The sequence below is a fragment of the Pleurodeles waltl genome, chromosome 1_2 (assembly GCF_031143425.1).
Source record: "Pleurodeles waltl isolate 20211129_DDA chromosome 1_2, aPleWal1.hap1.20221129, whole genome shotgun sequence".
NCBI classification, from domain to species: Eukaryota; Metazoa; Chordata; class Amphibia; order Caudata; family Salamandridae; genus Pleurodeles; species Pleurodeles waltl.
In genome coordinates this window covers 408,019,889-408,046,364 of record NC_090437.1, presented here as the reverse complement: position 1 = coordinate 408,046,364, position 26,476 = coordinate 408,019,889, and the positions used below count along the sequence as shown (strand labels likewise).

General features: G+C 44.3%; 1 protein-coding gene across 2 annotated transcripts in view; it reads left to right on the top strand.

Annotated features, from left to right (window-relative positions):
* JAK2 (Janus kinase 2) overlaps positions 1 to 26,476 on the top strand; it is an 882,548-nt gene that overhangs the window by 442,013 nt on the left and 414,059 nt on the right. For both annotated transcript variants that reach the window (XM_069240320.1, XM_069240330.1), the window contains one exon: positions 1,996 to 2,113. In XM_069240320.1, coding sequence (XP_069096421.1) covers positions 1,996 to 2,113 — 118 coding nt within the window. The remainder of the gene's footprint in view (positions 1 to 1,995; positions 2,114 to 26,476) is intronic.

The following is a 26,476-nucleotide window of genomic DNA, read 5'->3' as shown; positions in this document are numbered from 1 at the left end:
ATAGCAACTTAACAATGGAGCTTGACAACAGCACAAGCAACAGAAGCACACACGCCTGATTCGACACACACCTTGTGAATTGTAAAGTTAGGGACTGTGACACCTGGAGGCTCTCACTGGGCAATCTGCTCATTTTCGATTACAGCTGCTACTAGAAGAGGTTCAAAATTTCATCAGCGCACTCAAACCCTACCAAATGAACCAAAATACGGGTAATGCCGATAAGATTGAGCTGCAACGGCTCGAAGTACAGAGTCTAGGAAATACAATTCTACAATAGAAACCAGAGCATGAATAATTGGTCAGACAAACTGGACACAATTCATAGCGCTATCAGTGAAACTTGATAGGCGCTGTACCCCAAGACCGACATCTTGGCCATAGTCTTAAGCCTTATGATATCAGATCAATATTAAATATTTGATAGCCTGATTCAGCACTGAAATCCGTGGTTGCTGACCTTAGGTAGCAGACTTGAGTGAAAGTATTTGAATTCTTGAATACAAAGGCAAAGGCTTAAAGGGGCGTTCTAGAAGTACCAACCTGGAGCTAGAAAGATTGAGCAAAAAGTTGGCTTTGGTGGGCCTCTCCAAGTGTTTCAGTTGTACAAGCACACAGGATCCCCCGCATCTCCTCCACACCTGGAGCCCAGCCCTGACTGATTTTTGCTTGCCGTTTTAAGTATCAGGCAAGGGATCTGCTCTTACTGAGGGCCAGGCAACTGGGACTGCTGACCGCAGACAACAATAGAATGATCCTTTTCTCACACCATGCAATTGTAGTACGTAACAAGATTATGATTTTCCTGGCTTTTACGAGAAGGGTCAGAATACTTAAACTTAAATGCATTTGTTCCTGGAAAACTGAAAATAAGACAGGTGAACAAACTTATTTACCAAAGCAGAAGCTATGAGGTGGGCCGAGGGGTGTGAACTTCTCATGGCGTAGTTGGGAAACAAGACTTGTGATGACAGTGGCACAAGAACTGAAACAGAAACAGCAGAGAAAGCAGGAACAATTAGGTTGTGAAGAGGACGACAGCAGCCAAAGAAATAGTGAGCATTGCTAAAGTAACCAAACAGAAAAGGGGGCTGGTTCAGATTCAACATCGTCGATCTCGTGATAAGATTGAGGGATTTGGAATGTATAAGTAGGATTTACCCTAGGTCACCTCATGACCCAGGACGATCCTGGCTAACACCAAGATGCGTGATTGTTTGCAAAGAGGTATCAGTTACACAAAGTTGTAGTATGTGATCACATTAACTTAAGACATGATCCATGAAAAATAGATTACCATCAAAGTAAACTGTTAGTGGTATCCAGAGCATGGGCTCTTTTTTGCGTCGCCATCCCGATTTTAACTTCACCTCCACTCATTCCGCAATAAGAGCTTTTAACATTTTGATTAGGTCTTGGCCATGATATTCGTTGTATGCCAAACTCGCTGGAGGTGTTTTAATATTAAGGTATTTAAAGTGTTCGAGTGAAGTTTTTCCTGCATAATTGAATATTATTTCCAGAACATATGTTGATTAATCATCTTTGAAAGCATTGCAAAAAAATACGGAAATAGAAAAAAAAAATAGGTAGCATTAATGTGTTTGACAAATATACTTGTTTTTAATGTTAATGGGTTTTGAGCATCCAAAGATGTGTTGGGCCACAGTTTGCATCCCTTCTTATTCTACCTTTGCTTAACGCTAAACACCACACTATCTGTCGATCATTTACACATAATAGTGTATTAATATTTATGGTAAATCCTTCTGTGTTGCACAAATAGCATGACGTGAACTTAAATGATACATCACACCTCAGCAGGAGCCTTTCAAGTTTGGAGGGCATATTCTGGGACAAGAACGACAGTTGGAGAATAAAATCATGTCACTTACCCAATGTGCACTGTAGATTTCTTTTAAAAATGCGGTGTTGCATTTTATTTCCCTGTGTCTAGACTACTGTGTAAAGTTGTGTCCTTGGTTTCTTTGGCAGGTTCTATTTTCCTCACTGGTATTGCAATGGTAGCAGCCGCGCCTATAGATATGGAGTTACACGGGGTGCAGAAAGTCCTGTTCTTGATGACTTTGTCATGTCTTATCTCTTTGCTCAGGTATGTGTTTTCTTCAGGTTCTACCGTTTATTCATTGTCGCCCATGATCTTTATGAAGCTGCACTTTTCTAACTTGGTTTCAGATTTACTTTTTTGAAAATATTTTGTTGTTGCATTTTTTTCTATTGCAGTTTACCTAATAGTCCCGCAAATTATAATCTGTTCTTCTGTTGGTCCACGATGTTTGGATCCTTATTAGATTTTCAGCATTTTCGAATAAAATTCATTTACATACAGTGTATCTAAGTGGGGATCATTTACATAGACATTGGTTATTCTGAAAATGTTGTAATGGATCCGGCCTCTTTGACCAGTGTTTGACACCACTACATTAATCCTGCTACATGAATAATCTGGTTATGTGGTACACTTCTTCATATCAGACAAATATATATATATATATATATATATATATATATATACATATATATATATTTTTTGCGAAATATTTCTGGCAAAGCAGCACTGTATTACCTGTAATAGTACATAATTTGGTCACGAGTGCAGTCCTCTGGCATGGTGGCTGGGAATTAAAAGGAAGGTGCTTTGTGCATAGGGTCGCCACTTTTCCAAGAGAAGCCAGCTCCTCCGCTCAGCTGGAGGAGTGTACCCCCACCCCAGTTTATTATCATTTTGTTGTGAAAGGGGCATTAGGTATGAGGGGAGTGCACTGTGCACTCCCCGCAGTGCGCATGTATGTTTGGCTGGCCATCTCGGGCAAACACACATTGCGCACAGGGCTCTCTCAAGCCTGGCGCTGTGCTGCCGCACTCCCCCCACCTACACACACACACACACACACACACACACACATACACATACACACACACACACACACACAACAAAGCACAGCAAGCCGCAATTGCCAGCCAGTAGTTCAAGTTTTAACATTATGCAAAAGACTGGATATGATTCTTTAGTACAACTTTATATGCAATCGTCTGCACCTATTTGAACTTTGCCTTCTTGTCTTTGTTCACTTTAGTTATCAGTCTGGGGCCATTAGGCAAGCTGTGGAACACACTTAAAAGTATTTTCTTCTTACATTTATTGTTTAAAGTATACTCTGAGAGGTGGAAAAAAATACCGGATGTAGGTGATTTTTCTTATTTTAATACCCGCCTGGACATAGCTAAAGAACTGGCCAGGTGGCAGCGCTATTCATGCTGTTCTAGTCCATCAATCTGCAAGTACCAGGTTGTGTAAATGCAGCAAAAAAAGTGGACTACATTTACCCTTAATTTTGTGAAAGTAATGTATTATCAAGAGTGCACAATGGTCGTGAACAGTTGAGCATAATTTTGCGAAAGTAAAAAAAAAAAATCTGATACTATTAGAACTTCTTGTTCTTGCACGCAGATCAGAAAATGAAACCTGTGCACAATTTCAGATACGTAGCCCCTTCACACTGAGCATTGCGGAATGACGTAGACACGATAGTTTCACTGGAAAATGTGCCAAAGTCATGTGGGCTGGGTATAGCTGAAAAGATGCACGTTTCCCAGACTTTACTCCCATTCTGGTCCTATGCAATTCCCAACCCTAGTTTTATTTCTTTGGCTTTCCTGCAGAGGGTTAAACAAAACACCACCCTGTGACTTAGAGGCAGTGGAGGACCTTGATTTCTTTACAGGTTCACAATGCATGACTCATTAACTTACACATGTAGAGCAGTAATGGGATAGGGGTCTGGTCATCTCTGTGAGCCGAATCCCCCATGGAGCCCACCTCCTGGTTTTCCGACCGCCCATGGGAAAAGCGGTAGGATGTTCAAGAACCTGAAGAAGAAGATAAGCGAGGAGCAGTCCCCTCAGAGTAACGTTCTGGGAACCAATAGGCAGCAGCAGAATTATTATGCCCATTTACTCCACATAACTCCATAGAACTTTCCAACATTTGAAGAGACGCTCTTAGAATATTTCAGATACAAGATTTTTCTTTTTAGACTTTGACGTTATCCTCCACGATATATGCCTTGAGAAAGACTGGATGACGAAACACGTGTGGCTGCTTCCTTGGATGTTACCCGCCTTGGAAAGAATAAATCTTAAGTAATTACAGGACGTGTCTAAGGCTTTAATTAACTTACTTGATCTCATATATGGACACTCTGCAAACTTTTTGGTGTGCCCTGGTGACCCTATGTATGTATGTATGTATGTATGTTGATCCATCCCTCGTTACATTAAAAGAACCCCGTACTCCCTGTTGTGTTTTTGTAGTGATTTGGGGAGCTGAGTATGGTTATGTTCTTCTTTTGCCTTTGCCCTCTCTCCCATATACTCTCTCATTGTGAATTGACCCTATGTATTAACCAGGGGTCTGGTTATGGTCTAGCTTGACAGCGCAACCTTGCCAGACAATTATGTGACCACCACTAGTGAGGGGTTTGGCTCTGCCCACCTATTGAGAGCCAGGAATACACGTTTTGATTGGGAAAAGATGTCTGCTTCCCCAAAAAAGGGCTTGCTCTCCACACAGATGTGATCATTTTGTTTATTAATCCAGATGCATGAAGTTGAACTTTCAGGAGCACACATATAACACTGTAATGCTCAAAGTGTTTTAGTTAGCTAGATAATCTATGGTGTTTTTCTCTGACAGCAGAACAGGTGGAACTAGAGGCAGTCTTTAACCCACATAGATTTTTAGGTATGACTTGACCATGCATTCATAAGCCAGGCCTATTGGCATTACCACTGCTTATTTTAAATAATGCTGGTTTTGCGGAGGTCATATCTTTGTCCGTACTTCATAATATTAGTAGTTGTAGACCATGACACATAAAACCGCCAAGCTGTGTGCCCTTTTCATTCAATTTACCAGATCATATATTTACTTCTCAGCAGTCAAATTCCCCATGTGTGTATGCATTGTACATTCAGAGAGGGACAGAACACCTGATATCATTTCCGGTAAACACCACTGCCACAGTAGAAAGGAAAAGGGCAGCTTAAAGTATGTTAGGTTCATTCCTGCACCAGGGACTACTACTGATCATTAACATCTTCCCAGTGCTCCCATGTCTCATTTCTGTGGAGGGACTCTGTACTGCGTACACATGATAGCTTGCAAGTCCCATAGCTTTCTGAATCTGACCTCAGGAACACTAAGCACTGCAACGGTTTTGAGGGAGTCTGCTTACTAACTGAAGTGCCATGCTTTGGGTGTCAAACACTAACTTATGAGGCAAGACCTGCTCCTGATCAGAGAAGAGTCACTGTCTCCTTACTGGAAAGAAACCGATGAAAATAGACAAAGGAAGGAAGACCGGCCTTCCAATCTTTGTTTTGTCTGACTGGAGAAGTGAATACAATTCAAAATTCTGTCTTTTGCACATAGTGCATGCCATACCAATAGCTCTAATTTCTAGCATAAAAATGCAGAAATGCATTACTACCTGTGCTCGCTCATACCCTAACTTATGGATCTCTCCTTTTTGCAAGATGCACATAGGAGACTACCATAATGGAATGCCAAGTCGAAGGAACTAAGGCAGGATCAGGACCACCTGGATTCTTATGACTGAAGACATCACTGAGCAGGATGTATGTTTTTAAATTTAAGGTTGATGGCGCATTTCTTATTACAAAAACAACAAGGTGATGGATGGAATTCTTGAAGTAATCTGAGCCACTGGCAGTCCCAATTCATACATTCTTTGCCCACCGTGCCACCTCACTTTGGTCCCAGCCATATGAAAATCAAAGGAAACAACTTCCTCACTGTCCAAAGGCACACTCAACAAGGAAAAAGGGCGCAACACTAGCTTTCATGGCAAACATACCCATAGACACTATCGGCGCAGAAACAACATGGGCATCTCCACACACATTCAGAAAACATTACTGTGTGGACGCTCAAAGCATAAAGAAGCGTAAGTGGGGGACAGAAGGTACTACAGCACCTGTGTGCAAGCTCATCATTTTGACCCAACCAACCCAAATAAAGGGGAAAACCTCTACACAATCTGATTCACAGCATGTGAATCTAGAAAAGGATTAATGATGTGCCGCTTTCAGGATCACTTTTTTAACTTTGTAGAAATTAAGGTTTGGTAGAATGTCTCGAGGGTGTTTCCCCGCACCTAGCAGCCTGTAGACCCACTTGGTGAACTCTATCAAGTATAGTTTTCATCTGATCGTCGCTGAGCACCTCTGAAACTCTGAAGCAATCTTGTCAAAAATGCTTCTAGATTGGGGCACTCCACTACCTTATCTAAATTGCAGATGTGGATGATCACATTATTTGTAGGGAGTCCTGGAGTTGTGTGTTGAGGAGGTGATTGGAGAATTCCATCTCATTAATTTGCTGTTCCAGGTCTGGGACTTTAGGTTTGGGATTCAGGGTTCTGGTGCCCTCAGAGTCCACTTCTTGCTGAAGGGAGGTAGGTTTTGTGTTCAATTCTGTTTTGAAGTACCCAGGTGGGGATGTTAAGTCAGTCTTTTATTTCTTTCGGAGTTCTCTCAAAGTCTCCGCTTGCCATTTGGCATGGTTACCTCCATAGATGACCGTGCCACTTGGGGCACAGCATTTGCTGCAATTTATACCATGACTCATGTTATGCCAAAACTTTGAAACCTTCCGGAAGTGCTAAAACAAATACAGAATGAGTATGGGGCTGCCCCCACCCTGGATCTGGGAATACAATTAATGGGCAATTTTGCCACAGTCTCCTCAGTTATTTTAAGTAATAATATAGGAGAAGCAGCAGTATTGGCAATACACCAGCGGCTCAAAGAAGTTCTTCAAATTGACTTGAAATGTGAGCTACCAAAGATTATTTCCAAAATGTATACTAGTATAGATTGTAATAGTGTGAGGGCCAGACCAAATGAGCCACAGCTTAAATGTAATTCTGAGAAGGATAATACCAAGCAAGTGCAGGAGCGTTCTAAAAAACAAACGCAGGGACATACAAAAGAATCTATTAAAAATAAAACAAAACAACAAGGAGAATCTGAACAACATCACTGGTAATAAATACAAAGCAGCCCTAGATTTTTCCAGTGTTTTTTCTACCAAAATCTGAAAGCCTAGATTTAAGCCCTTTTTCTGCATTAGGCGATTAGTGTTGCTTTTGCCGACTTCCTCAAGGGTGTAAGAACAGTCCAGGACTGTTCTCAGCCCGTGTTAGATCAATATTACATTATATTAATCCTGAGGCGTTGTCTTATGTAGATGACATTCATTTGATGGATGACGACTTACACGCATCTGGCCAGGGTAGATCGCATTGTACTGGATTAGCCAACCAGGGTTACAAATTCAACTTTAAAAAGACTAATATTGCTTTCCTCAGTGTCCTGTTTCTACAATGCGAACTTTGAAATGAGGAGGAAAGTCTGGCACCACACTACTTAGAGAAGTGTGCACGATTACAACCTCTAAATAATATCAAGAAACTGCAATCCTTGTTGGTATTCTGTAATTTTGGCTGGCAGAACATACATTCCAAATTATACACAGCACATAAAGTCACTCTATGATTTAATTTGTCTAGATTTCTCAAGCAAAAATTGGACACCACAACATACACAAATTCTCCGATCACTATAGACCGACAAGCTTGAAGCAAACCACTTGGACACACATGAAAGTAAAACAAATTTGGTAATATGGGTAATTCTGGATGCCATCGGTTTCACATATGTCACATTAAGTAAAGGTGGGGATTTTAACTGCACAATGGAGCCTGCGCCAGACAGATCAGGAGGGGTAGCCGCAGACCAGCAGCCACAGCTAGAGCGGTAATGGATTGGCTTCTGAGCTAGGGTTGGTGGACATTTGGCGAGATAGACACCCAAAGAGAGGTGGATACACACATTACTCAGCTGCACACAACCTGTACACATGCATAGATCTGTGGCTGTCGCCAGGAGTCTGTTGGGTAGCTTGTGCCCTGCGGCTCCCTGCCCTAGGACATATTCTGACCATTCCCCGGTTCCATTGATGATGACCTTGGATGCAACATCGATTCCACCGTTCTCGTGGAGTTTCCTCCCATACTCTTTGCTAGACTCTGTCTTCCGAGATGAACTAGCCACAGCGATTAAATACTTTTTTCAGATCAATAAAGGTTCGGTGGACGGTGTAGACGTAGTATGGGAGACACTTAAGGTCTATATCCAGGGGATCACCATATCCAAACATGCTGGGTTTTTTATATCGATTAGTGGGCGCTTGCGGCTGTTGGAGCGAGAGCTGGCGCAGCTAGAGCAGGATCATCAAAATATTGCAGACAACCTGACGCTAGGGCACCTACACGCTAAGTTACTGGAGTTTCAGGATACGGCCCTCGTAGAAATTCAGCATCTGGGTAAATACGCTACCACCCGAACGTACGGAGAAGGTTAGAGACCTGGCTCAGTACTGGCAAATTTGATCCGTCCCAATCGAGAAAAAAGTGTAATTATAGCTGTGCAGGCAGAGGATGGCATTCAGCTTAGGGACCAGAAACTTATAGTGGCCAGATTTCGTGAATATTATCAACCTTTATATGCCTCCAGGGTTACTCCCGATCATGAGGTGTTGTTGGGCTATCTTACACATATTACTAAGCCGGAGCTAACAGATGTGGCTAGGGAAACCCTTATGGCTCCTTTGACCCTGGAGGAGATGGACGGGGCACTGGGGAGAATGGCGGAAGGTAAGGCCCCGGGCCCTGATGGACTAACCATGCATTTCTACAAAGCCTACAAAAACTTGTTGCTCCCGCAATTAAAAGAAGTCTATGAGTAAATGATGGGAGGGAGGCTTATGCCCCCATCGATGCGGGAAGCTATGCTGCTCGCATTGCTTTAGCCAGGGAACCCTACAGAGCAATGCTCATCCTACTGTCTGCTGTCGCTACTAAATGTAGATGTCAAAATCTATGCTAAGATTTTGGCAGATCGCTTGGCCAGGGTGCTGCTGCGGTTGATTCACCCGGAACAGGCAGGATTCGTTCCGGGTCGTAGCCTGACGATGAATCTCCATACCCTGTTTGGTACAATATAGAATATCAACCCAAAGTTAAAAGTAGTGGTGTTTTTTTTTTTAGACGCCGCGAAGGGGTTCGATTCAGTGGAGTGGTGCTTCATGAGGGCAGTCTTACGCCAGTTTGGTGTGGGGGACATCTTTTTGCACCTGGTGTCCACATTATATGGGGAGCCATTAGCTAAGGTCTGCATCAATGAAGTAGTGACAGACTTTTCAGATCACTAGAGGCACTAGACAGGGGTGTCCGCTTTCTCCCCTATCGCATGCACTGGTGGTGGCGTGTGCCCCAAGGGAGTACCATGGGCACCGCGGCCTACGCTTTCAGAAAGATACCCTTGTACTGTCAACTTACGTGGATGGCACATTATTATAAATCAAAGATCTGCAGCAAAGTGGTGCTCCGATCTTTCGAGAGATTACGAGATACAGCTCGTTCTCTGGACTCAAGGTCAACTGGAGAAAATCTATTATGTTCCCGCCTGACATCGGAGACAGCACAGGTAGATGCGGGATCCCCTCTCAGGTAGGAGGTAGAGTCAGTAAGATATTTGGGCATTAAAGTCCACACAGACCCTGAGATAGTAGCGGTTGATAATTTCGATGCTGCACTCCAGAAGTTAGCAGGGGATGTAGAGAGATGGATCAGACTTCCTTTATCCTTGGTAGCACTTATGAAAATGTTGGTGCTTCCTCGATTTTTGTTCCTTTTCCAGAGCATGCCGATGTTGCTGCCAAAAGCCTATTTTAATGCACTGAGAGTATTGCTCATTAGACTGGCCTGGACGGGTAAGCAGCCGCAAGTGAAATGGCACACTCTGACTCTTCCATACAAGCTGGGGGTCTCGGGGCTCCGAACCTGGAGACCTATGGTATGGTTGCACATGCGGTGGCACATGCCTGGTTCCACGGATCTAGGGGCACCCCGATTTTACAAATAGAGCGAGAATTGACCTCCCCAGTCCCACTACAGAGCAAAATATTCCACACCCGAATAGATGCTATAGAGAGTTTGCGTCTTTGAACTCAGTTATACGTGCCTGGCACGAACTCCTGCACAGACAGGGATTGGTCATGCTGTACTCTCCACAGTGCCATTGGAGTGGTGCGCTTGGTTCGAACTATGGCGAGATCGGAAATTGATACAGGCTATGAACACCCTGGGTATCAGTACTATGGGGGAACTCTTCGCAGAGGGCATCATACAGAAATGGGACTCAATAGAGAGTCAAGCTGCTGAGCCTATTGCGCTGCTTCGGTATCAGTACCACAGGGTGAGACATGCTGTGGCTGCACTATTAGGCAATGATGTGGGAGCCCCCAGATGTACAGGCTCTCTCTGTGGTGGTACTGAATGCCAACCTTGACGATTGGTCTCCTGTTTATATACACAAATACGGAAGACACGCGCGAATTAACTAGCGGCGGCGCAACTGGACTGTTGCTCCATAACACGTACAATTTCCCTGATTGGCAGGCATAGTCTAATACACTTTAAGTACTTAAACAGAGTATACTACACCCCCCTTAGACTCCATAGATATGGGCTACGAGCTAACGCGAGTTGTCCTAGGTGCGGTATGGAAAGCGCTGGCTTCTTGCACATGTCCTGGGCCTGCGATGGGGTGCAGCGCTTCTGGAGAGCAGTGTTTGGCGAACTGGAAGCAATAGTTGGACAACGACTAGATTGTGAACTGACAATAGCGCTCCTGGGCTGGGATGGGCACCTACCAAAAACATTCAGAAAGTTGTTGGCGGTTGGGTTACAGCTGGCCAAGAGACGTATCGCTGTACGGTGGGATCGTGGTCCGGTCCCGACCGTGGAAGACTGGCATAGAGGCATGGTGTACTGTAATACACAAACAGACAACTATAGTGAACTTCTCCCCCCCAACAAATAGGCCCACAAAACATTGGGATATCTATAAGCAGTATTTGATTAGCAAGGAAACTGGTGAACTGGAGGTGGGTGACCCTGGGTGACGGGAGGCAATGGATCTGGGAGTTGTGCGATTGTGGGCCGGACCCTTTGGTATTGTATGCATGTGGAGGACTCCAGACCAGATTATTGAGACCAGTGTCCATATCTCATATTTTTGTTGTCAATATATACTGTACATGACTGCAATTGCATATTTATATATGAAAATATTCAAAAGCATAAATAAAATTTAAAAAATAGAGTACCTCATTTCCACGAATGCCATGCCTCTTGCCCATTACAGAATCATCATTTACACTGATGGTTCTGCTCAACCAACTGTAGGTGCCCACACCGATTCTCCATGGCTTGCGCAGCGTCTGTGGAGTTGTGAGGGATGGCAACTTCCACCCTGTACAAACCTACATACAGTCCCTAGAGGATTGCACAGCACAACTTGCGGAGTTTAAGGCTTTGCTTTTGTCACTGGAACATACAGATCCTGAATTTATTACACTTATTGTATGTGATTTGTATTATTGTGTCCAGTCCTTTATTGAAAACTTACACTTCTAGCAACTTAATGGTTTCAGAGATTCAAAAGGAAACACCACTAAACACATAGGGGGTCATTCTGAGTTTGGCTGGTGGCGGTTGCCGCCAGCCAAACGGGAACCGCCACTTGGCCGCTCCGCGGTCAAAAGACAGCGGAGGCCATTCTGGTTTCCCGCTGGGCCAGCGGGCGCCCGCCAAAGGAGTGCCCGCCGGCCCAGCGGGAAAGGCCCTGCAACATTGAAGCCGGCTCCGAATGGAGCCGGCGGTGTTGCAGGGGTGCGACGGGTGCAGTTGCACCCGTCGCGATTTTCACTGTCTGCAATGCAGACAGTGAAAATCTCTCTGGGGCCCTGTTAGGGGGCCCACAACACCCGTTCCCGCCATCCTGTTCCTGGCGATAAAAACCGCCAGGAACAGGATGGCGGGAAGGGGGTCGGAATCTCCATTGCGCCGCCATGGAGGTTCTGCCCAAGCAGGGGAAATCCGGCGGGAAACCGCCAGATTCCCTTTTCTGACCGCAGCTTTAACGCCGCGTTCAGAATGGGCAATGAAGCATCGCCAGCCTATTGGCGGTGCTTCCGTTGCCCCCGGCCCTGGCGGTCTTGTACCGCCAGGTTCGGAATGAGGCCCATAGTTTTGTAGGGGAAAGTGGCAAGCCTTAAAGACAGACTGCCACAGGCTCATGTAATACATACACTGGGCCACCAACATCTTGGAATACATGTTGTAAGAAACTCATTGACTGATGAAGCTGCCAAATCTGCAGTTGCTAGGGTATCTGTTGCTGAAATAACTCATTCTCATATGAGGGTGGATGATAACATTTTAGCTTCTATGAACGCTTTGGCTGACGGGAAGCCTTTACCAAAAGCATACACAACCAAATATTCCTTCCACTAAAGTACCCAAACATAGTCTCTTTGTAACACTACCAAGGGTGGGTGGTCATGAGATCCTAAACCAAGAGGTAGAACTGATCTAAACAGCTCATGAGGGTGTTACTTCTGCTCATGCTGGTGTGGCGGTTGCTATCCCCCGTTACAAAAATGTTATTGGTGGCAGGGTCTATACAAACAGGCCAATCAGTATGTCCTTAGTTTTGACATCTGTCAACAAATTAAAGGCTTCACCGTATGCATCCACCGCAGACACGCCTCCTCCTATCAAACAAGTCTGTTCAGTGTGTCTGCCTGGACCATTGAGGACAATTCAGTAGTGGAAAGAAAAAAAACAGGACTTCAAGCAATCCTTTACAGATAGAGTACTATGCTCAGGTTGTAGGTGGATCCATCACTTGTATGGAGTCCAGAGAGCATTAAATTATCTGCATAGAAGATCTTTGGGAAGCCATGTACTTTATGAAATCCTGTTCGGCATCCCTATGTACGTCCCAGATCTTGATGGTCCTGGCACAGTGGCGGCAGAAACACCTTTTGACTTAATGAATGTGTCACTGTCTGGCAGGAATTACAACAGTTCTGAGATGAACATTGTTCAACATATGCTGCCGCTTTGGGAATTAGGGATTTAACTGCATCCACGGGCTGGATTCCAAAACTTGGGGATCTGGTTCAAGAAAAGATACCTGTAAAGGAGTTTGGCCCATCCCCTTGAGCACCGGTGCCGGTTCTTGGAATCAAAGGTACAAGAACTCTTATTCTACCATTGCTACCTGACTCTCAAGACAACCACTTTGTCTCCATTAATCACAAAGTTGCATCACAATAGCTGATCCTATACAGTAGACCACGAGGACTCTTGGGTAGTTCCCTTGCCCCTCTCAGTACCACACAGGAGATACCTCTTCAAGCATTAAACAACATTGAAATTATGTCCCTGAGGTTGTGGAGGGTGGAGAATGAACTTTAGTTGGCTCCATTAACCACCACAAGCACAAGAAATGTCCAAAATGTTGATCTGCAATTTACAAATGCAACACAAACTGCTGGGATTGTCTATGATGAACCTCCTTTGGATACATCTACCAGCAACAGCACCAGTTTTTCCACAGACTTCTTCTGGTTACATTGCCGACATTGATTACTTTTCTTCAATTTCTTTTAGTACCAGTTATTGCATCAGAACACATGGTATGCATAGGATTTTTAATTGGCTAAAACACAACTATTTGATTTGTCCATGGTACGATCTGGGGATTATACTGTCATTGCTTGCTTTTCTTCTTCTTCTATTTCCTTCTATGGATTGGATTTTTTATTGTCTTGTTTTTGCTAATATACGGCCATTATTTTCCTGAACGCTCTCCTCTTGAACTGATGGATGAGGTTTTAAAGCTGTATTTGTCTTTCCACAAAGCACAAAGAGATGTGACCCTTGTGAACATTTTGCGGTTCCAGTTCCTGATAGGATTCTTTGGGATAAATTACCTTTTGATATATTTGGACCAGCTGAGATGATACAGATCCCAAATGTATTTAAATTTTCTATGAATTTCATTACTACACTGGGGTTGTTTTTGATGAATGGGATGTTAAAACATGTTGTTTCTATGCTTTCTGAGTTTGAATATTATACTGTGTTTGATAGTGGAAGATATGTGCACAAACACTGTACATTATGGGGAAATATTTTTTCCCATTATTATGGAAATCATTATTTACATTGAGCTAGTACTCCCAGAATAGTTTTTAATTACACACAATGGAAGCATTGTCCGACTCCAACAGTGGGACATTTTAAAACCTATGTTGGGAAATTCACCTATTTTTCTGGGCATGATTTCATAAACCCTGAATCATATTATTTTAAATTACCACCATCGAAAATAATGCTAACCAACACTAAATTAATTTATTCGGACTAATTTGTTTCCCAGTTGGGCATACAAGGATATCAGAATTGGCAAAAGGCAATTGACTTAAAAACAGTATGGGGACAAACAATTGCCAGTAACAAGGCATGGAAGCTTTATTTAGAGCATGTTTGATTCCATTACAAATTATTTTCTTGAATAACACTGTTCAGCAAACAACTTGCCTTGGGTTAGCAAAAGTAAAAGATATGAATGTGCCCAGTATTCCCTCCATAGCTAAATTTGACAATTGGCAAAAAATGTGAACTTTTCAGAGTAACAACTGAATAGTATGATTCAGAATGTACCTTTAATTCAGCACTTTCATGTCCCAATGGGGGGGTTATTGTTGACATTGGACTCAAATGTTTGTCATACATGTTTTTTCAACTCCCGGCGTGGTTTTATAGCGAGCAGCCCAGACCCTTGTTACGTCATCACACAGCACTCAGGTATCATCATCACACACAGAGTGGGTAGATTATGTGAGCAAAGGTTGCAATCCTCCACGTTGTTAACTGCAAAAGAACGTCTCTCTCTCTCCTTCATCAAGACATAGACTTACAAGATTTCTTGCTAGGTCCTAGAAAACCATGCTCCAAAAGATTTTTATAAGCAACTTATGATGAAATTTGGAAGCTTCTGCAAAGGAAGCTGTTGCTCGTTTGAGGCAAATAGATAAGGAAAACGTACAGAAGGCATTAACCGTTATGGTATGAACACACTATCCACTCATATATACACATTAAACAACATTGTGTCCTCTGCTATTGATATTATTCAAAATAACATATCTTTTTTACAACATGGGCAGTGTCAGCTTAAGCCCATTATGCAATTGAGTTAGGCTTTACAAATTCTCAAGGCAGGTTGAGTGCCTTGTTAAGCATGCTCAATCGATTCGTAGTTGTGTAGTGCTGCACTGTCACCTCAATAGGTATCTCAACACTGTGGGTGCGACTTTGCTGTCAAAGAGCCAGGTCTTGAGTTTCTTCCTGAAATCCACCAGGAAAGATGCTGTACGAAGATGGAAGGGTAGGTCATTCCAAGACTTGGCGGAGATGTAGGAGAAGGATCAATCCCCGTTGCAGGTGCGACGGATGTGAGGTGTGTGCACAGGCTAGTAAGATGGAGCACAGGTGTCTTGCAGGTAGGTGGATGTTCAGTCGATGATTGATGTAGGCCAGTCCTTGATCCTGCTGAGCTTTTTAGGCGTGTATGTGGATCTTAAACTGGCATCCTTTCTGAATGGGGAGCCATTGGAGGTTTCTCAGGTGGGGGCTGAGGTGGGTCCTTTTGGGGAGGTCCAGGATGAGTCTAGCTGCAGCATTCTGTATAGTCTGGAGTCTTTTGAGGAGCTGGGTGGAGATGCTGGCTTAGAGAGGGTTGCTGTAGTTGAGGCGGCTGGTGACAGGGCCTGAGTCTTTCTGGAGTTAACTGGGATCCACCTGCAGATTCTGCAGAGCGTGCGAAGGGTGCGGAAACGGTAGGAGACAACTGCGTTGATTTGTCATTTGATTGTCAGTTCACTGTTGTGGATGATGCCTAGGTTGCATGCATGGTCTGTGGGTATTAGTGTTTGTCTGAGTGTGGTCCAATGTGGAGGTGTTCTTCCCGAAGATCAGAACTTCTGTCTTGTCGGACTTGAGTTTAAGGTAGTTGTCTCTCCTCCAGTTGGCTATGTTGGTCATGACATTGCAGAAGTTGATTCTGGTGGTGATGGTGGGGTCTTCCGTGAGCAAGAAGGTGAATTGAGTGTCTTCTGCGTAAGAAATTATGGTGGGGCCTTGGAATCTGACGATGTCTGTGAGGGGCGGGGGGAGTCGTGTACGTTTTGAACAAGGTGGGGCTAAGGGATGATCTCGATGTAAGCCTTACAAGATGTCCTTGGGTGTGGAGGTGAAGGGACGGAGCCAGATGCTCTGTTTGCATCCTATGAGAAAGAAGGTAATCCACTTGAGGGCGTTTTGTTGAATGCCAATGTTGTAGAGTCTGGTTATGAGGGTGTGGTGGGAAACAGTGTTGAAAGCAGCAGAGAGGTCGAGGAGGACCCTGCTGTTGAGGAGGGTTCTGATGTAATCTGTGGCAGTGATCAGGGCAGTCTCAGTGCTGTGGTTGGCACGGAATCCTGATTGGGAGGCGTCAAGTATGTGATATTTTGTTCCAGGTATGCGGTAACCTGTTTGTTGATGGCCTACTGTGATGATGGAAGTGTTGATGATCCTGGTGAGTTCTGTCATGAAGGGTTGGTTCCGAGGTTGAAAAGACAGTGGAGGCAGGGGTTGTGGGTGCCGCGGAGTGAATGGATGACATGATGGCCGTGGTGGTCTGAGAGGTGATCAGGGACCAAGTGGTGATCATTTGGCTGGTGTTTGGTAGTTGGTTTTGGTTGCTGAGATTGAGAGCCGTGGGTTGGGGGTCAAAGTCGTTATTAATGGTGGCAATCTTGTTGTGGAAGTAGTCTGAGAGGGTGTCGCAGAGTTCTTGAGAGGGCTGGTTGGTGTTAGCCATGGCTCCTGGGCTGGAGAATTCCTCGACTATGAGAAATAGAGTTCTTTCATGTCATTGACAGGCTGTGATGGCTGTTCTCTTGGCTTCCTTGATGCGCCGGTGATAGTTGCTTAGGGCTGCTTTGTTACTGGTTAGTTGGAGGGGTTCCTTGCTGTTTCCCGAGTCAGTAACAGTTGTGTTTGGTGATTCTGAGCTCTGGGGTGTACCAGCTGGCTTGTTTTGAGGTTTTGTTGGTTTTTGCTGGTTTCATCAGGGCAACTTTGTCTGCACATTGGTGATTCATGCGGAGAAGTTCTGCACAGACTGATTGAGGTCTGATGAAGCTTTGGGTTGGGTGGTTCTGAGGGCCTGAGTCCACTGTGTCTCTGTTACCTTTTCCAGCTGCGGTGGGGGGAGCTGTGATGCTTGGAGATGGTATGCTGAGCGTCTTAGATGGTGAAGTGAACAATTACGTGCTCAGTCCAGGTGACTTCTGTGATGTGGCTGAATTTGATTCTTTTGCTAGAGGTGAGCATGGGGTCGAGTATGTGTCCGGCCTTGAAAGTGGGTTTGGTGACCAGATGGGCGAGGCCGATGTTGTTCATGTCTTCCAGGAGGGAGGTGGAGCTGGTGTCGTTTGGGTTGTCATGTGAAAATTGAGGTCGCTGAGTAGGAAATAGTGGTGGGAGTCGATGGCTAGTGGAGGGATGAGGTTGGCGATGACGTCGCACAAAACTGGTCTGGGAACCAGGCATCTGTATATAAGGTTGCCTGTTATTGTGGTCTTGGCGTTGGTCTGTAGCTGGATGTTAAGGTGTTCCATGAGAGGTGTTGGGTCGTCATTGGTGGTGATTTATCGAATGGTTTACTTGCAGATGATGGCGAAGCCCCTGCCGTGTTTGTTGGTGCGGTCGCTGTGTGTCATTATGCAGCCCTCGGGTGGTGCAGTGGCGGGGATTGAGGTGGGGTTCAATCATGTTTCTGTGATACAGGCAGCGTCAGGTGAGAGTAGGGTGATGGTGTCAAGGATTTTCGTGGCATGCCTGCAGAGTGATCTGGCGTTGAGCAGGATGCATTGAAGCAGTTCCAGGTTGTTCGTGGTCTTCTGAGCAGAAGCAGCGAGGTAGTGAGTGCGGGATGGCGGCTCTGTGTTGCAGGAGAAGTGGCAATGGCGACAGGTGAAAGGTCCTTTGGTTGATCATTTAGGAGGAAGTATAGCAGATATTGTTGAGGAACCCCCCTGGTTCCAGGGCCAGGAGCTCCTAAGTGGAGTAGCAGTGGGTGGCAAGAGTTCCAGGGATCCTGGTGTGGGGTGCGGTCCAGGTGTGGACAGGCACAGGTGGGCTTGCCTTTTATACGACCACTGCGTGTGTCCACTGCACAGCAGTCTCCATTAAGTAGGCCCTGGGGGGAGAGCAGGGCACTGGGTGGCGGAGGATGAAAAAAGCAGGAAAAGGGAAGAAAGGAAAAAAGCAAAATAGAGTTGCAGAATGAGCAGAAAAGAGGTAGGAAGTGCTGAGAATCGAGCAGAAAAGGAACAGAGAAAGCAGAAGAATGAGAAGACAAAGAGGCGGAAAGTGCAGAAAAACTAGCAAAGAAGGAGCAGAAAAAGCAGAAGGGCATTCAGAAAAGAGGAAGGAAGTCCAGAACAATTAGCAAAGAAGGAGCAGAAAAAGCAGAAAAGAGGCGGAAAGTGCAGAAAAACTAGCAAAGAAGGAGCAGAAAAAGTAGAAGGGCATTCAGAAAAGAGGAAGGAAGTCCAGAACAATTAGCAAAGAAGGAGCAGAAAAAGCAGAAAAGAGGCAGAAAGTGCAGAAAAAGCTGAACGAGCAGTAAAAGGGCAGAAAATGTGGACAAATGAGCAGAAAAAGCAGAAGAACAGGTAGAAACAAAAACAGATGGCAGCAGACTGCAGGGCAAGCTAGACAGAAGGACTTTTGCAGGGGGAGCTGGCATGAGGACCTTAACTTTAAGGAGTTATTTGCTACAGTTAACCTTACACGTAAACAACAGATAATGGCGAAAAAGAAAGTTAGTTACATCATGCTTAATGTAGAGAAGTTAGAAAAGTTGCCTTTTACAGTAGCTGACACACCATCACCAGTGCAGGTAATATATTGGGTGATATGCCTGCCGATATCCGCATTCCAATTGGCCTCATGTTTGAAACACTTTCCTATTGGGAGGTTTGAGCATTTAGGAGATAGCTACATCCATGAGGTGTGGGAGCTGCCCTTACACTTCAAATGCTCAAGTGGTGAGAAAGAGGTTTTTCTTAGGGGATGAGAATGCAAGGCTTCTGGAGGACATTTAATGATTTGCAAAAAGGTGGCGTTGCACTGGATTTGTAATGCATCGGTGGCTAACTTAGCCTGCCTGCTACTTGAAAGTTATTCCCATCTCTATGTTCCGTCCAGTATTTCAGTTACTCTTGAATGGGGGTTACTTGATGCTGCGTGATCAAGGCTGTTCTGGGATGAGAGCAGGTGTCCCATATGTGATTTCAGTTTCTTGAATAGTGACCTGCTGTGGAAAAATACCTTTCCCTCCCACAAAAGAGACAAAAGTAGAAAATTAGCCTCACATTGCTACTTATAATGCCAGTTTTGACAAGCTGAGCAGAGTAAATGCAGTATTATTTCAAAAAGATGTGGCACTCACATCTGCCTGTGAGATATATGACCTGAAAGTGGCAAGGTCTTTGGCTGAAATACAATCCCTTTTAAATACGAAGTTTTCAAGACACATTGGCGAATTGGCTAGTTGCATTTTTAATGCATCGAACACCACAGGGAATGGACATTTTTTTAAGGCTGTTGGGTCTGGATTTGTAAGTACCTTCCAGACTGTCTTTGGACTAATACCGTCAGCCACTCCCTCTCTTTTTTCTAGTGTTTTTGCAGGTTTTCCCATTGTCTTGGCATTAATTGGTGGTGTCTTGCTGTTGCTATTTTTAATTTGTAATGGCTCCACATTCTCCACTAAGAAGAGTGATGGAGATCCCACCAGCCCAACCTTCATGAATGCATGATGCAGTACTTGGGAGTATCACTATTGGAAGTACCTGATAAGGACTGGTCATTGTCATTTCGACAGGTATTCTGCTGTGAGCAGCCTGTTTTCTGTTGCCTATGGTTCTCTTTTGAACATGCAATGGAAGTGTGTCTTGTCCAACAACAAGTACTTTCTGTGGACATAAATCTGATGATTTTCTTGATGAGGGTTTATTGCCGGAGTTGTGCCATGAGATTGCAGTTGCTCTGTGAGGCCTTCTATGAGCCAGCCTTCTTGGATCAAGTTGCTTTGGCTCTGTCATCTGGCACTGGACTGAATGCTTTCCCTTCGGCAATTGCTCAGGCTACGGATCATGTGTGCTCCTTTGACCTTTTGAATGAGGCTCTGGTAGTGAACTTCAAACCAGTGCACTCCTGTCTATCAAAGCAATCCTGCCTTGCACAGTGAAACTGATCACTGACAAAAGGAAATATGACCACATTTCCTCAATCTTGAAGGATGTTCATTGGCTTCCCCCATGGCATAACAGAATTCTGCAGCATTGTGAATAAAAAAATGGTGGATGAAGGACACCAACCTGACATTTACCAGGCTCTTCTCCCCATCCAGAGCTTGCGGTGGTGATTGATGCATCGGCTCTGGGTTGGGTATTCCACCTGGACGAATTTGGGATCTCCCTTGGAGCTGAGGGATTTTATCAGCCTTCTTAAGCTACATGTCATCCAGCTGGATTTAGGTGCCTTTTTACCTTTCTGAGAGACTACTGTGTGTTGCTGCAATAAGTAGGGCTGTGTGGTGACGTTCGTGCTGTGCCAGAAAGTGTGGAGACTGTGCTGCGGTCTGGGACTTCAGGGGAGCTCGCTGACTGTCAATCATCAAGCATAACCCATAAGCACCAGGGTGGATGAAATCAGCAGCTGCCATCTAGACTACCCCAAACCATAAAAAGTGGCGCCTGCACCCGGAGGAAACTCAAGGCTTCCTCTCCCAGTGGGGCATGCGTTAGAGAGACCTTATCATCACCCCCAATAATGCTCACTGTCAAGTCTTTTGCAGTCTAGAATTTCTGGCACAAGGCTCTCTGGAGATGTGTTCGGCCTTCTGTAGAACTCTAGTGTTCTCTACATGTTTCCACCCTTGCTGCTACCACCCGAGTTCTGAAGAAGGCCAGGAGAGACCAGGTTCAGGTAATGCTGATAACCACAGGCTGAATGTATTTGGGGAATGTGGTACTGTGAACTGCAGAGCCTGAACATTTACCCTCTTCTCTGCCTAACTCTGCAAGAGGACTTACTGTCTCAGCAGTGGGGCAAGGATTTTAATCTAAATCACCACCACCTACACCTCCATACATAGGTATTGAGCAGAAGAGCTGAGTGGTTTTGAACTGCCCTTAGAAGTGAGGAATACCATCTTGAGGGCATGTAGCCCATCCACAAAGTCAATCTACTCTACACATTTGACACTTTTTGGCCAGATGTGAGGACTGCCTCTCGTGTTCTCTGCTTTTTTCTGTTTTCCACATTCCTCAAAGGAGGAGGAGAGGCTTCATTGGTTGGGCCCTAAGAGAGCTCTTAGCTTTCACATCAAATCAAGAAGCACCAAGTAAGTAACTCTGTTGTGTTCATTTCTGCAAAAGTGGGGATGGTGGTCCACAACCGGACTATGTCCAGATGGTTGTTCGCTGCATAAAAATGGGCTATGCTTTGTCCAAGAAGAAGCCTCCTTAGTGCCTTCAGACTCAATCCACCACTACAGTCTTAGCCAGGGTAGTCCCATTGTCAGGTGGCTACAAGCATGTCTGTCCACATATTTGGCAGACACTATTTGCCTTGAGTCTCAGGTTTGCAGCGATGGTCTCTTCTCCCACTTGTCCATACAGGATTTCTTAGTGTGAATTCTGTTCCTCAGAGGCTGCACCTTTTGGAAGGTACTGTTTTGGTATCTATTCAAAAGCTGGGAAATCAGCAGGTAGAAGTTTCCATCAAGAGGACAATTTACTTACCTTTGTTAAGTCATTCTGGTGGACATTAAATCTACCTACAGATTTCTTACATCTACCCTTGCCACCGTTCTGTGGCATTGACCTCTAGGTTTAAATAAGGCTAGGTGTTCGATTCTGTATATTTGTCATGGTTCACAATCAGATTCTCCATGTTTAAGAGTGCAGAATACTTTATAATAACTTAACATCAGCAGCGTTCGTGGTTGACACCATTATGTGGTTCTGTGCCGTCAGTTCCAGAGATGGAATATGGTTGATGTGAACCCTGATAGAAAAATGACCACATCTAATCTGGTCCCTGAGGAATTCAAAAGATGATGAATCAGTAGGTTGGGGGTCTGTGGTTGGATACAGTATTGTTCATTTTGGAATCGACGGAGGAAACCCATTGTGACTGGCCAGGAATACTACTCAGTTTAATGCAACAGAATAATAGTTTCTATTTTGCAGCCATGTTACTTTTCCGAACACTTTTTCGTTTTCCTCATTATCAACCTTAACTTTTTGTATAAGCTAATGTTTATTTCACGGTGTGGCTAGAGGCGATGCATTTTTTGCAACATCTGTATCCGATAAGAGAAAATAATTATCAAAAGTTTGTATTCCATAGTTTACTCTCTGTGATCCTGTGACAAACATGTCTAAATATTTTGTTTAATACTTTATTTGTTAAGGGCACACGCTGTTGTTAAAAACACACATTTAGCAGTGCATGTTTGTGTAATACACAATTTTATAGTATTTACAATATTCACAACTGCCAAGACAAATAGTAAGTCTTTATTGCACTTGTATTCTGCTCTTATTGGTGGCTGTGATGACAGCATATGCGTAGATGGAATTTCCAGTATTGTTCACATTCTGTCTTTTTCTTTGTTCATTGAGCACCTCTAATGCACTAGCTTTCATTAATCAGATGTAATGAGTTGGCCTGGCAGCATTTCTTCACAAGAGGCGCTTTCAGGAGATCAGTCACAGATTGCAATCAATCATCTTCTTAATGTTGAAATGCCCATCTGCATTGATAATATTCTCCAGAGATTTTGCGCTTGTTTCCATAATGAGGTTGCCTAAGAAAATATTTTTAGAACAAAATCTCGCTCACTTTCCTTGTGAACTAAATGCTATAGCTCAAACACATCACTGTGCACGTACGACAGCATTAGGGTCTTATTAGGAGAGCAACTACAAAAGCCTAATCAGAAGTGAGCATGTATGAAAAGGATATTTCCCAGGATTTTTGCCACTGATATGTTGATGGAGCTGGACTGAAGTAGAAAGAATTATATGAAGCACCAAGTGTGGTCCTTTTTGTCTATCACTAACTGCTTGGGATTGTGAGCCGTAAATGTCAGACAAAATTAAAGGATTCTAGAATGTGACCCAACTCTTGCACTGAGGGTATTATTAGCCTCAATATGTGTGAAGGTTGGATCAATAAACATGAGAGGGATTTTTTGAGAAACTCTAACCCAAGAATCCCACACTTTTCTTTTTCACCCTCCCCCAAATCCACAAAAACTGGGACCCTCTGTATCTGGGACTGGCACACTATTAGAGCCCTTATCTCAATTTTGCGGCTACTTTCTCAAACCTACAGTACAAAAGACACAAACATACATAAAGGATCTACTGGTAAAAATAAATGATCTTGAATATAATGAACAAAACAACTTACTAGTGAGTCTGGAGAGTTTATATACTAGCTTTCCTCAAAATGACACATTGGAAGTACTAAGGGAAATTTTGACAGGGGAAGACTGAACCCATACAACCACAAGAGAATTTGTCATGGAGTGGGCTAGAATGGCCCTTACAAAAATGTTTTGAATTTGAGGGTACACTGATCCTCCAAACCTATAGTACCTCAGTGGGGAACACCTTCACTCCAAGTATAGGGGGTATGTTTACAACTTAGAAATGTGACTCATCTTACATGAGAGTAACCCCTACTGCACCCACATTTCCATGTGAAGGTGCTATATGGATGATGTCTTTGTAGTATGGAAAGGCAACAAGATCACAGCAGAGGCCTTCGTCTCCTGACTAAACTACCAGGATAGAAATTTGAAGCTGTCTCATACTTTGGAGAAGATGACACTAATTTTCCTTGACATAACAATTTTTCATGGAGGAGGCATACTCCATACAGGCCCTTATGATAAGCCAACGGCAAGAAGCAATCTCTTAAGAATTTACAGGTTTTCTCCATGCCCCTTACGAGAAGATCTCTCCTACGGGCCCTTGCTCTGTCTCTGAAGGAACTGTAGCCAGAATAAGGACTTCAGACATAAGGTTGAGATACTGTCAGCCAAACTTGGGCCACGCAACTATCCAAAACACATTATTAAAAAACCAAGGTAGACAGCAAGGAATCAAAATCAAGATGTACTTCTAGAAACACCCACATGCGTGGCCACATACAACATGGCATCAGAACAGATTAAGAAGATAATCAAATGTAACTGGCAGATACTGAACATGGGAACAAGACAATGGAACTACCTCCTGTTCTGTCACAAGAAGAAGAAAAGCCTATGGGACACTTTGGTACTCACAAGATCCAGACATAAAATGAAACCCATTAACGCAATAGAGACGGGATTAGGTTTACCACAAGTCGCAGGTTACAACCCCGCCAGTCAATGCAGCGTATGTCAACTCATTGCACCTACAGAAGAAATCTAACTTGGCCTGTGTACCCCATGGCAACTCGGGAAGCATACAAACTGCAATACCAAACAAGTAATCTACATGATCAGTTATCTGTGTAACCTCAAATACATAGGGATGACAGCTACGGACGTTAGTACAAGAATTAGCTAACATAGGAGCAACATAAGCTACAGACGCAGTATCATCAAAATGGCTGAACATTTTATCACCACACAACACACATTGAATGATCTTAGATGGATTGTTTTGGAACAAGTAACTGCAGAACCAAGGAACCTCGAAAAAGAAATATTTTTGAAAAAGAGCAGAGATGGATCTATAGGTTATCGACTCATGTCAGGGGTCCCAATGACGAAATTCTATGGTGGAGCATTTTATAGCACTCTGCCTCCACCTCAATAAAATAGACTGTGATACAAGCACATTAATTCCTCAGATTCATCTCCTAGTCATGGGGAGTATCGGACTGGAGCATTGGCCATTATGTGGATTCAGGCTGCATTGGGCGTTTGGTTTAAATAGAACCCAGTTTGTTCAATCATAACATGCTCTGGTGTAAGTAATGCATTGACCCTCTTTCTAATAATTGACCACTTGCACTACTAATCTGGGTAACACTTATCTAAATGGAATGCTGCGCCACAGCGTCGGGGGCTAATCATGAAATTCCTTTTCTATCCAGATGACATGAAAATGTTTGTGTTCACTTGTCCATTCATTTGTGGTCAAATAGACTGCTGGTCAGATGCTGGCTGTGTGATTCATACCCATAATCCTGGGGCCTTCCCAGACACTGGTGGATCCTTGGAAGACCTGTTGCTGCCATCCCCCAACACAGCAGAAAAACTGATTAGTTGTGCATGTAATCTAATTATTCAACTATCTGATAGAGAAGTTAAGCTGCAGATTCCTTACATTAGAGTTATCCCCAATATCAGATTAGATCTGGACATTTTTTGTGAGCGGTACCCCTGCATGCTGGTAGGTGGTGTTGTTTGGCTCCACTTGGCTTCATCCACACTGGAAGTCATGTTTGCAATGCCTATGTAGGCGCCACCTCCGTGCGTAGATGTGAGTTCTTTTATTTTCGCTTCCGTCAGCACAGATCCGGAGAGAGCTACTCCCTCAGTTGCTTTTTGACTGAGCTTTTTTCTACTTTTGTCAAAGTTTTTTGGGGAAAACCTTCTCCTGGTGTGGCAGGGTTGCCCACTAAAAAGGCTGGCTTGAAGCTCTGTGTGACCTGTCACTGACAGAAGTCAGTGACGGACCAGCACCTTGTTTGCCTCATGTGCCTTGGTTGCGACCACAATGCAAAGACCTGCGCCAAATGTTATGCTATAGACTCCAAGGCCCTCAAGCTCTTTTCCACTCGATATACCGATACCACTGCCTGGTGCCATGCTTCTGAGGTCGTGGCCTTAGACCTATTTCTGTGGATGGAAGAATTGGGAGAGGTTGCTGGAGCCTGAAGAATACCAGCCTCCAGACCCCAACATGGACTAGTATGAGGATTTGGCAGAGGCCTGTGGACTTGACACCTCCCCATATACTGGCATACCTCTCTCTCTACCGTGGCTACGGAAGAGTGAGCATCATTTGCTGTGGTGGTGAAAAGAGCGGCTGAAGTCCTGGACCTTCTGTAGCCCTCTGTGGCAATCAAGACCAATGTTTTGACAGAGGTGCTTCAGCCAGGAGTGACCCCCCCCCCCTTCGAACCACTTCTGCCTTTTAATGAAGCCCTTACGGGTGTCCTCCTTGGCACCTGGTCCAAGCCCAGCACAGAGGCTTTTGTGAACAGGACTATTACCTGCCACCGTTACCCCGCTCCAGTTGACCCCAGGTTCCTCACACAACACCCTACCCCGGAGAGCTTGGTTGTCCAAGCCTCCACCTTCTGCATATATCTTGCTG